The sequence below is a fragment of the Sus scrofa genome, chromosome 10, assembly GCF_054392235.1.
Source record: "Sus scrofa isolate SSC_HxYL_T2T_F1_AM1 chromosome 10, Sscrofa_HxYL_maternal_Yorkshire_Landrace_v2.0, whole genome shotgun sequence".
Classification (NCBI taxonomy): Eukaryota; Metazoa; Chordata; class Mammalia; order Artiodactyla; family Suidae; genus Sus; species Sus scrofa.
In genome coordinates, this window is record NC_139392.1 from 69,836,042 (window position 1) to 69,849,047 (window position 13,006).

Here is a 13,006-nt window from a genome sequence, read left to right on the forward strand (position 1 = left end):
ACAAAACCCAAATATATTCTTTAGGGTAGAAAAATGTTTTGCGTGTATATATATATATATATATATATTTTTTTTTTTTTTGGGTGTGCCCGAGGTACACAGAAGTTCCCAGGTCAGGGATCAAACCAGGACCATAGCAGTGACCTGGACCACATCAGTGACAACATCAAATCCTTAGCCACTAGGCCACCAGGGAACTCTGAGACATGTTGAAAGCAGAGAGATTGAAAGATACACCGTGAACTGAAAGAAAGCTAGGGACATGATACTAAATCAGGAAAAGCAGACATTAAGGCAAGAAGCATTAAAAGTGGACATTGCAGAATAATATGGGTCAATTTACCAGCAGGATATAATAATTTACATATATTTGTGCGATATTACATTGCCTCAAAGTAAAAAAGAGCAAAACCTTAGCCCAGATCTTTGTACTGAACTTCTAATTCTCTCTGACTACCTACTGAACATTAGCTGGATGTCTTTTTTTTTTTTTTTTTCTTTGTCTTTTTGTCTTTTGTTGTTGTTGTTGTTGCTATTTCTTGGGCCGCTCCCACGGCATATGGAGGTTCCCAGGCTAGGGGTTGAATCGGAGCTGTAGCCACCGGCCTACGCCAGAGCCACAGCAATGCAGGATCCAAGCCGCGTCTGCCACCTACACCACAGCTCACAGCAACGCCGGATCGTTAACCTACTGAGCAAGGCCAGGGACCGAACCCGCAACCTCATGGTTCCTAGTCGGATTCGTTAACCACTGCGCCACGACGGGAACTCCTGGATGTCTTAAAGGCACTAAATTCTTCATACCAAACCAAAACTTAATATTTTCTCTGATGAAGCCTGGTCTTCTTCCGTAAATTTGTATTTGAATGGTGGTATCACAAGATAGTGTCCAGGAGCCTTAGGAATATCATTTTTTACTACAACTTTTTCCTTGTTCAAAGACTATTGTGTCCTCTTGATTCTGCATCTTAAGTGTTTCTCCTTTCAACTTCCTTCTTCCTTTTCCTCCTTCCCGACCTTCCTTCCTTCTCCCTCCCTCCCTCCCACTTGCTTGCTTGCTTGCCTGCTTTTTAGGATCACACCTATGGCATATGGAAGTTCCCAGGCTAGGGGTCAAACTGGAGCTACAGCTGCCAGCCTATTGATTCTTTTTGGTCACACCTGTGGCATCTGGAAATTCCTGGGCCAGGGATTGAACCTGTGCCACAGCAGCAACCTGCACCACAACTGTGGCAATGCCAGATCTCTAACCTGCTTCAGCACAAGGGAGGAGCTTCCAAAACGGCATTTTTTTTTTTTTTTTTGTAGGAGAATGCTTGATAGTTAAAATTTTGCAATTATAAATGATGTTAGGTCTGTTACTTAAGAAAATCTAGTATCTGACCATTGGATTTTGGAAGGCAGAGTGCGTTTAAACATTTGCAAAATTCAAGGCACTTTGATCTCCAGCAACACTATTTAGACGTATGACTTTAACTTCTCATCATTGATGAAGTCAAAAGTTAGCAAAAATTAGAAAATGTTCTATTTAGAGAGAGCAGGTTTAATAGCAATGTGCTATTCAATGGTCATAAAATAGGGGGCGATATAAAAGATGTGAAATCGCCAAAACAGACCAAGTATCCAATAGTTTTTAATAACTTAACCAAAGGCATGGAATGGTTTTGTTGTTCAAGTTGATACATTAGATTTCACAGAGGGCTATTGAAGTTTCCACTTGTCTGACTCTGGTGGCAGTATTTAGTGGAAACAGAATATTTTTCCATTTCTATTCAAGACTTGCTGAGACCTTGGCAAGTCGATTCCTGTGCCACCCAGTTCCCTAATTTGTAAACTAAAATACAAGATAAGTAGGCTAGTCAGGGTTGCATCATAAAAAAAAAAATGCCCCAATTCCTTAATTTTGCTAGAATTTTAAGTAACTTTACTAATTGAAGGCCATAATTTGGGGCCAGAGATATTTGCTGTATAGAAATTTATTACTTCTATACTCCAATGCTCTATACAATTATATTAAAAAACTCTGCATTCTTATAGTCAAATACTCTACATAATTGTGCTAAGTCTTTATATTATGTCATGCAAAGCTGTTAAGATAGCTGTGACATTTGTCTGTCAATATCAGAAAGATAACAGGGAGTTCCCAGTATGGCTCAGCAGTTAATGAACCTGACTAGCGTCCATGAGGATATGGGTTTGATCCTTGGCCTCACTTAGTGGGTTAAGGATCCAGCGTTGCTGTGCGCTGTGGTGTAGGCCCGCAGATACAGCTTGATTGGACCCCTAGCCTGGGAACCTCCATATGCTGCAGGTACGGCCCTAGAAAGACAAAAAGACAAAAAAATAAAAAATAAAAAAAGATAATGGGCTTTTACTGTATGTGTGGTTATACATGTATATATGTAAATTATTTGTAAATACAAATATTTATAAATACTTCATATACTTTATGTATATTTCTAATATATGAAATATATTCATATTGTAAATATAAGTATAGTATATACAATTATGCTATAACAGCATTTATAGTCAGTGTATTTTATTATGTATCAAATAAATAAAAAATAATCAATATTATTCCTATATTAATTAATTGATATTTAATTAATAATAAATAATAATCAATTAATGATGAATATATTTCTCCTTTCCTATGGGAATTATAATTAATTAATAATTAATATATATTTCTCCTTTCCTTATGGGAAGGAGGAAATAGTCACTTCTAGAGTCATGTGCAATGTTTATACAGTAACAGTAAATTAAATACACTGTTTAGGACAGGATACCCATTGGAAAGCAAGCAGTGTTAATGAGAAGATGAGAATGGAGACAGATAGCCCTGTTTTCCCAAAGAGTAAGAAAAGAAATGACCTGTCTTTGAGAAAATGCACCCCCAGAATCTCCAGTCGCCTGGAGTGGAGTGTCTATGATCACTATAGAAGTGATGTGGGCAGATTCAGAAAAGGATGAATTTGGGAGACGGTCCTATCTGAGGCCAAGCTTGGCTTTACCTCTTACAAACCCTTTGACTGGAAACAAATTACTTAATCTCCCAACTCTTTTCTCCTCCACTGTACAACAGGATAAGACCTGTCTCATGGGTAGTTGTGAGGATTAGATGAGAAAGTCCACGCCAAGCCCATCATGTAGACGCTCAGGTGGTCAGTATCCTTATCCTTAGGTGAGCATCCATGACCTCCTCACCTGGGAGGGAGCTGAAATGAAAGCTACCACACAAAGTTAACAGGGTTTTCCCACATCAGAACGAAGAGAAGAATATAGTCCCTGATGCTGTTCGATCTCTAAACAACTGTTTTACAACCAAAGAATTTTTTCAGTGTTTACTGATGACCAGGCATGAACATGACAGTCTGTTTTTATGTTCCTGGAAATGCTCCATCAAAGCCAGGTCCAGTGAATAGGGATAATGATTATTACAGGGAGCCTATGCTTATAAATAATTTAATCTCAAACATCCAGTTGTCTGATGGGTTGCATTTTTAGGAGGCCTGGTGTGGGTTAGGCTATGGAGAATGACCGATTCCCAGCTTCTTGTTTATTTCAATGTTTTTCAAAGTGTTATCTTATCATTTACCATTAACTCAATTCTATCACTTAGCTTGGTTTCCACAATACCATTTTCCCAATGACAACTCTTCCCTTCCAGACCAGGGGCAGCAATTTGGCCATTTAAGGTGGTGGGAGGTAAGAGCACAGATGATACTGGAATATAGTTTAATAAAAAAACCTTCCCTTTTTGAGACTGACCTGGAATTTTACTCCTGCCTAATTGCTTTTGTAAGGTTTTGGTGAACTAAGCCTTTTTTTTTTTTTTCCCCTTTAAATCAAATTCCCACATTCTCAGCTCAGCAAAAAAAAAAAAAAAAAAAAAAAAAATCCCTTTCAATAAAACCCACAAAGAAGAAACTACAGATAAACTTGTCTTTGACATCAGCTCCCAAGGGAAGTCTAATTGCCAGTGAAAGTTACAAGACTTAAAGGGGGAGGAAATTAGCTTAGTGTAGTGATCTGCAAATGGGTTTACAATTTCAGCTCATCTCCGTCTCAGACTTCAGCAGAGTGAGCAAATGACATTAAGAGAGCAGACAAACAACACTGCTTTCGAGTAATATCCCGTTATTGCTAAATGGAGGGTTATTTGAGCAGCGGCTTACACGATTAATCACTTTATAATTCAACTACCTTATTGCAGCTCGTCTTTTAAAAGTAATGTTGTATAGTAGCTCATCTCAGGCTAAGAAGGGACATGGACACATCTATATTTCATGTCGAATGTTTTTAGGTTTATTTTTTTAATGTTTAGCTAAAGAACTTTGGAATGCCTCTCCAAGTCCAAACTTAACACCAAAACTGTAAAATTTAAAAATAATTAGAAGCAAAACTGAATTTGTTATGTTGCTACGTTTTTCTCCATTTGCCGCGATCATCTTTTCCATCTTTGGGGTCCCAGATTGGCATCAGTATTTTCTGTCTCCACCTGCTTCCTGGTCTACAGCTCTGCCCATCTGGGCATGTCTCCACCTTCGTCCTTGTTAAATGCGTGCTTTGGTATTTTTGCCTTTGCTCACGACAAAGGTCTGTCTGACCTTGATCTGCCTGACTCGCTCTCTATGGCAAATACACCGGGTGGAGGGAGATAGAGTATCGCCCTCGTCCTCAGCAGGAGGCTGTGGGCAACAGGGGCGTCAGTCATGTGTCAGGATGTACGGCCTCAGGTGACATGAACCTCTAGTCCCTGACATCCCCTGGCCCTGATCCTGCCAGTTGCTTAGGGTGACAGCCTTGTCCTTCTAGGTCACGTCATCCCGGAGGGGATACTCTTCCCTCTTCCCTTGGCAACCCACTGATCCAAGAGCCGACAAACCTCAACCCTAATTGGGTCAAGTTCAGTTTTTGACCCTGACATTTTATCAAAGTGTTCGAGAACACCTTACTTAGGAAAACACGTGTAGTGCCTATGATGCATCACAACCAAGAAATGTACTTTGCATTCCTGATCTAATCCTCTGTCTAGAAGTTTCCCCTCTAATGCGATGAGCATGTCATCAACAGACTGACTGGGCAGCCCCTCTGGTGTGAGATCAGTACTGCAGGAAGAAGTGGGGGCTTGGATGCCTAATACTATGTCTGCACATCTGCAATGCTTCCTGAGTGACACGGGAAAGGACAACTGGAGCTGAAGTGGACCCTGCTGCTGAAGGAGGGGCAGGAACTCGACAGGCAGGAGTGGGTAGAACAAAAGGGTACGTATTGGTGCTGGCTCTGCATTGTGGAGCTCGCCCACTTCAGCCAAATCCTTGGGCTCATGGTCTTTTAAATTTCACGGGATTGTAGACACCACTGACAATCGGGTGAAAGCTGCACACTTTCTCCAGAACAAATGGTCAGATGTGCCGATAATTTCAGAGTTTCGCCTATCCCAGAAGCTCAGGGGATCACTGTGCTGCTCATCAGATATCCAGAATCGATAATTCACGGCAGGGAGGAGGTGCTGGGGAAGGCAGGAGGGCAGGTGTACTTCCCAGCCAGGTACTAGCTCCCTGGAGGTGTGTTGTTTTGCTTTCTCCTCACCTTACAGCCCCTGGAGGTGGCTCTTCAGGGCACAAGTTCAGTCAAAGAGGAGACCCGATTTCACCACATAGTTAATTAACAACAAATTTGTTCTGACCCATTAACAATACAAATATAACAAATGCACCAGGAGAAGTTCCCTAATAATCAGATAATCGTCTGAGCTGGGTCTTTCCTGGCTTCTGAAAAATTAAAGCAGATGTATACAAAATATGTTCAAGTGTGTGATCTATTTTTATTCATTTATTTTTTTGTCTCTTGTCTTTTTAGGGCCGCACCTGTGGCATATGGAGGTTCCCAGGCTAGGGGGTAAATTTGGAGCTACAGCTGCCGGCCTACACCACAGCCACAGCAACGCAGGATCTGAGCCGTGTCTGTGACCTACACCACAGCTCATGGCAACGCTGGATCCTTAACCCACTGAGCGAGGCCAGGGTTTGAACCTGCGATGCTAGGTGGGTTCGTTAACCACTGAGCCACAACAGGAACTCTCAAGTGTGTAATGTAAATAGCAAATCTGCAAAACTCTAGTGTTTAGGTCAAGGTCAACTAAATGGAGATGCCACAGACTAACTGGCCTCCTCGTCGCATCGATTATTTTTTCAGGGAAGATGTTGTTTTCCAGGCTGAACTGATAGTTTTAGAAGTAAAAATTCACTGTCTGGCCCAAAAAGCTGCTTTAGCTATATTTACAGTTTTTAAATAGATGAGATGGAAGTGAAAGGTTCATCTCAGTAGCTCAGCCTAAGTTTTTTTTTTTTTTATCTCGATCTATGGCTAAAAGATTTTATAAACCCTAGAATTCAATGGACACATCAGTTCCCTTCCCTTTTCCTCACCATAAACAACAAAAATGAAATCAAACATAACTGAAAAGTTACACAGAATAACCAGTAGATTTATATCGCTGGTCTTGAAAGGTTTGTAAGACCAAAAACAGTACAAAATGATAACACTTAGGTTCTTAGTTAAAAAAAGAAGAGAGAAAAACTATTAAAGATTACTTAAAACTACTTAAATATTTCCAAGTAGCTGATGGTGTTTATATAGATGAAAAAGAGGTGAGGAGCATCCTTATAAAGCCAAGGAAGGTGCAACGCTGACAAGTAATGAAACCCCGTTTCTACTCCCTGCATGTAAATCTTTCCTCTAACTGTGACCAGAGTTGAAAAAAACAGTAGTTGAAAGTGTCCAGTCCTCATGGATGAACAAGGCTTTGGATGATGGGAGATTTCCCCTCTATGCTACTTCTGTTCAGTAAAATCACATGAGGTCTGAAAACATCTTTTAGTAGCTCAGCCATTAGTGAGGTGAGGGAACACTGGCTCGCTTGGGTCACTTCCTGCGGGTGACACCAGTGTGGAGCGCTTTAGGATTCATTCAATGGCCACGTGAGGATATGTTAGGAAAAAGAAAAGCAATTTGAAAGCAAAGAGCAAGAGCCATGCAATTATGTGTCATCTGATTCCGACATCTGCACTCAAGGCAAGAATAGATGAGTTCTTTGGCACAAAAAAACCTCCAAAGGAAAATTAATTTTTCTTTCAAAAGAACCTTCTATGTTTTGTCTGCCACCTCACTGAGGCGATTCCATCAAAGCCCTACTCTCTGTTCACCCATGAGATTTGCTTTCAAGTTACTGTTGATACAGCTAAGCAGGGAGGTGGTAAGGTGACTTTCTGATACAATGTGTCACAATGTCTGCATTTTATCATTTATCCCGATGCCTTCAAAACACAACGTCTAATTGCTTCCCTCAAGAAATGTGTGAGAAAATAACCCTCCAAAGATAAAGACAGTGGAGGTCAGCTCTGCTTTCTATCAGAGGGAAGAAGGTTAGAGTCACAGCAGGGCACGAAGAAAAAGCAAGCGTTTGAACAGGAAGTCAGGATGCTCATTGGATAAAAATTCCCAGTCTTCACACCAGGCAATTCGTTTCAGGTGTTCTTTGTTTTCAGAATATTAATCACATCTCTACTCAAATGGAAGAGTCAAAACATTTCCCAGAATCATATATAAATTCTCTTAGACCGTGCCATGGATGCTCTGGGTACAGGTAAACAGAGAATGGATTTGCTACCTTCTATTTTAAATGATTCAAAGTTCTGAGCTCATTTTATAGACATAATTATTTCTTAGGAGCAGTGGGAATAAGCCAGGGTGCTATTGTGATTTTGCCTCTGACCTAGCTTTTTTTTAAAAAAATTTTTAATTGTTATTTCCCCAATACAATTGTTTTCCTACTGTAGAGCGTGGTGACCCAGTTACATATACATGCATACATTCTTTTTTCTCCCATTATCATGCTCCATCACAGATTTGTGGCTGGGGGAGGGAATGGGATGGATTGGGAGCTTGGGGTTCATAGATGCAGACTGTGGCTTTTGGAATGACCTAGCTTTCCCTTTCACCTCTAGATTTGACTCCCAGATCTTTACCTTCAGCTTCAATTTCCTCCCATAGTTCTCCATTTAGATACCTCTACACCCTCCAACCCCAAATGACCCATACCAAATATCCTATTTCTTCCCTAAACCTTAGCCTCCTAAGGCACCACGATCCAACAAGTTGCCCATCAGAATCAACCTCAACTCAAGCCCCCATGGAATAAGCCTCAACTTCCCAACACTGCGCTTCCAATGATTTGTACCTTCTGCGTATCGGCGAGGTTTTCTTTTCCTCCCTTCTTTCCTCCCTCCCTCCCTCCCTCCTTCCTTCCTTCCTTCCTTCTTTCTTTCCTTCCTTCTTTTCTCTTGTTAGGGCCACACCTGTAGCATATGGAAGTCCCCAGGCTAGTGGTCAAATTGGAGCTACAGCTGCAGGCCTACACCACAGTCACAGCAAGGCCAGATCCTTACTCACTGAGTGAGGCCAGGGATCAAACCCACATCCTCATGGACACTATGTCAGGTTCTTAACCCACTGAGCCACAATGGGAACTCCCTGAATATCACTGAAATTTTCATCTTTCCTTTTATTTTTATTCTCGTTGTGTGAGTTGGAGGCTTCAAGCCTTCTCATCTGGAATTCTATGATAAGTTTCTTCCTTCAGAGGTTAATGGACCCTCTGAGCCTTTCTCCACCTTGCTACCACTAAGATCTTCCCAGAAGTTTAGTCTGGCCATGAAGTCTTTACTTAAAAGTCTTCCAGGTTCTTCACCATTTTAAGGATCAAATCAGCACAAGCCTACAGGGCCTTCTTTCTTGAGCTGGCCCTGTTTACCTTTAGACTTAACACCATTTCCATGGGTTATTAAAATGAGGCTCAGTTCTCATCTGAGATGGTGGTGTGGACAGATTTTCTTTTTATTTTCTTTTATTTTTTTTGTCTTTTTTGTCATTTTTTTAGGGCTGCACCCATGGCACATGGAGGTTCCCAGGCTAGGGGTCCAATTAGAGCTGTAGCCGCCAGTCTACGCCAGAGCCACAGCAATGTGGGATCCGAGCCGCATCTGTGACCTACACCACAGCTCATAGCTATGCCGGATCCTTAACCCACTGAGCGAGGCCAGGGATCAAACCTGAAACCTCATGGTTCCTAGTCGGATTTGTTTCCGCTATGCCACGACGGGAACTCCTTTTTGTTTGTTTTTTTTGTTGAGATTTTCTCTTTAAATACTAGAGAGACATATCTGTTGAGTGGTTTTTTGGTTACTCTAAAATACATCATATGTAATTTTTAAAAGCACAGTTTTACATGATATAGCCCTCTAATCTTAAGAGCAATGTAACAGAGGTGGAAAAAAAAAATTAAGGCAGAAAAGTAACAGTCATGAAAAACAGATGTGCTTGTCCAAAATTCTTACCCAATGTCTCCCGGAAAGATATCTTCCAACCTCTTGCAGTGTGAACTGAATCTGTCTTGAACACCAGGAACATGGTATTATTGCTGCTCTTCACATTTGGCGGAAGTGTGGAACCACAGAATTTGCCAAGAAGGGGGTCACTGATGTTAGAACCATCGTAAATTTCCAGGTAGTCTTGAGAGCAGAAAGTGGAGGGAACCAGGTCAAAATCATTGAACCTGTGAAATAAGCCTTGTTAATACTCATGTTCTCCATTTGGAATTCCATTAAATTATAGCTTCGGTTTGTACTTCTTAAAATGGGGCAAGACAAAGGCTAACGGCAGAGCATCCAAGATTCACTTGATAGGAAACATTAGAAACCATATACTATTGTATCGATCAGTTTCAAAAGTTGAAATTTTGGGGGGCGAGTAGAATAGGTTAAAGAGTATGGTAAGTGGTGGGAATATAAAGATAAGATACAGTTCTGGACTTCCAGGATTTATAGCCAAGGACATATTAAGCCTATTTGAAATGCATTAAGTTTTTTTTTTTCAATTTTTTTCTTTTTTTAATTTTTTAATTAAAAAATTTTTAATTACTCGAATTTATCATATCTGTAGTTGTATAATGATCATAACAATCCAATTTCACAGGATTTCCATCCCATAACCCAAGCACATCCCCCCACCCCCAAACTGTCTCCTCCAGAGACCATAAGTTTTTCAATGTCTGTGAGTCAGCATCTGTTCTGCAAAGAAGTTCCATCTGTCCTTTTTTCAGATTCCACATGTCAGTGAAAGCATTTGATGTTGGTGTCTCATTGTATGGCTGACTTCACTTAGCATGAGAATTTCTAGGTTCATCCATGTTGCTAAATATGCCGGTATTTCAATCCTTTTAGTGCTTGAGTAATATTCCACTGTGTATATACACCACATCTTAGTCCAGATAGACATTAAGTTTGACAAGTTGAACTGATATTTATTGTTGCAGCAACACTTTAGTTTTTCAGTCTCATTAAAGATATGGTATTTACTCTGCTCCCTTGTTATTTTGTGAGATCAATGGTCCTCTTACCCTATTTTTTACTTATTGGAAGAATGCTACTATAAGAGACAGAAGAAAGGCTGGTTTTAGACCCAGAGCTTCATTCTCATTCTCATGGTCTGTTTCACTCTTTTTTTTTTTTTTTTGTCTTTTTTTGTCTTTTGTCTTTTGTTGTTGTTGATGTTGTTGTTGTTGTTGTTGTTTTACTCTTTTAAAATAGAGTTTATTCTAAGGTTAATTGCAACAGTATGTAGAGACCAAACTATGGGACCTGGCATATAGTATTTGCTCCAAAAAAAAAAAAAAAAAAAAGAAAAAATCAAAAACCCAACAAATGATCATTACTGTGACTTTGAAAACCAGGAATATGAAATGCTATTCCTCATAAAAGAAATAAAAAATATAAAAAACAAAGATAGGAGTTCCCATCATGGTGCAGCAGAAACGAATCTGACTAGGAACCACGAGGTTGCAGGTTCGATCCCTGGTCTCTCTCAATGGGTTAAGGATCCAGTGTTGCTGTGAGCTGTGGTGTAGGTCGCAGACGCAGCTTGGATCTGACGTTGCTGTGGCTGTGGTGTAAGCTAGCAGCTGTTGCTTTGATTATACCCCTAGCCTGAGAACTTCCATATGCCATGGGTGTGTCCCTAAAAAGCAAAAGTAGATAAATAAATAAATATATAAAACAAATTTGGAATATGACACCAAAAACACGTGCAACAAAAGGAAAAAAGAAAAAAAACCAATGATAGAAAAAAGTGAACTAAATTTTCTCCTGCATCTCATTTAACTGCTTTAACCAAAAATTCACATTTCAGATCACTGTGGTCGTTATGGGAGACCTCACCCCACTAGAAAGCATGAGGATTTGGGTTCGATCCCTGGCCTTGCTCAGTAGGTTAAGGATCCAGTGTTGCCGTGAGCTATGGTGTAGGTTGCAGACTCAGCTCGGATCCCACATTGCTGTGGCTGTAACATAGGCTGGCAGCTGCAGCTCCATTTTGACCCCTAGTCTGGGAACTTCCATATGCCACAGGAGCAGCCCTAAAAGGAAAAAAGAATTCTGAATTGCCATAAGCCACATCAACTTTCAGAGTACTCCGTCACAGGCTACACATCACTGAAACATGGGAGTTAGAAATACGTCATCCTAGATGGCAGCAATTTTGAGCTTTATCACTCAGAGAACTGGAGGTTGCTTTCCCATCATCAGCCTTGTTGGAAGTGGGCAGGACCGGGGAGCATTTTACTGATGGTATAAGGTACCCTGTATAGCACCAGTGTAGAGGTGTCCTGACGCCCGAATAAAAAGAAATCTAAGTAGTTAGAATGTTTACCCTTTGAGAGAGAGCAAAGGGGGCTATGAAGGACATGGTTTTGGGAGAAAATCAGATACGTTTTCTTTTCTTTTCTTTTTTTTTTTTTTTTGACTTTTTAGGGCCACACCTGAGGCATGTGGAAGTTCCCAGGCGAGGGGTGGAGACGGAGCTGCAGCTGCCTGCTTACATCACAGCCATAAAACGCCAGATTCGAGCTGTGTCTGCGACCTTCACCACAGCTCACGGCGCCACCAGACCCTTAAACCACTGAGTGAGGCCAGGGATCGAACCTGCATCCTCATGGATACCAGTCGGATTTGTTTCCAATGAGCCACGGGAACTCCCTGATACATTTTCCGTTTTCAACTCTTCATTGAATAGTGCGTTCCTTTGGGAAAGTTATTTGCAACTTCTGAGCCTCAGTTTTCTCATCAATAAAATGCGATCAATAATCTATACTTCATCTGACTGTATTGAGAACTAACTAGGAGAATGGGAGAAGGGTTAACTAAAATTCCTTGCATATAATTAGTGCCCCTGAAGCAGAAGCTGCTTCCTCTTGCCCTCTCTGCACCCTATGACTCCAAGACAGGCTTCCACCCCATTATAATAGGAAGCCCCTTTAAAACCATCGGAAAAGCACAATTGTTTGAACGGGTAGAGGGCCTGTTTTTCCTCTGAATCACCACCAGCTTGCGTGGAGGGTGGAGACCCCACTTCCCAGGGGAACGGGACCATACCACATGCTCGCTCTCCCTCTCCCTAGATTCCCGCATGTACCTCTGAGGAGGATCAATGCTGGGAATCGTTAAAGGACTATCTTTCCCACCACTAGAGCTGCCCCGGTTTTCTGAAGAAGGTGACCTTGTCTTACGTACTTGAGCTGGATCACTCTGTCGTCTCTGACGGTGACGGTATACAGACAGTGCATATCGTTAGGGTAGTTGGAATAGGAATAGGAAGGGCTCTTGATGATTCCAAAGGAGAGGTTGAACGTGCCACCACAGGCTGCAAGAGAGGACGGGAAAATGCAGAGAACAGTTATGACCCACAGCAGAGGAAAGTCTTGGTCAGACGTTCTAGGCTGTTGTACCCTCTGCTAAGAGACAGAGATGATGGCTCTTTGTCCTAAAGCCACGTAAAGTTCCCTTTGTTGGGCTTACAAATGATTGAGATTTCTGCACGGAGCTGGGGGTAGAGACAGGAGTGGAAGCAGGGAAGAGTATTTCAAGGGATGGAATCGGGCTGAGCT

General features: G+C 41.3%; 1 protein-coding gene across 4 annotated transcripts in view; it reads right to left on the minus strand.

The window, feature by feature from the left end:
* The window catches only part of LOC100521743 (cubilin-like), a 314,323-nt gene that overhangs the window by 38,221 nt on the left and 263,096 nt on the right, over window positions 1-13,006 (minus strand). For all 4 annotated transcript variants that reach the window (XM_021064811.2, XM_084980002.1, XM_084980003.1 and 1 more), the window contains 2 exons: window positions 12,633-12,762; window positions 9,405-9,622 (listed from right to left, as the gene is read on the minus strand). In XM_021064811.2, coding sequence (XP_020920470.2) covers window positions 9,405-9,622; window positions 12,633-12,762 — 348 coding nt within the window. The remainder of the gene's footprint in view (window positions 1-9,404; window positions 9,623-12,632; window positions 12,763-13,006) is intronic.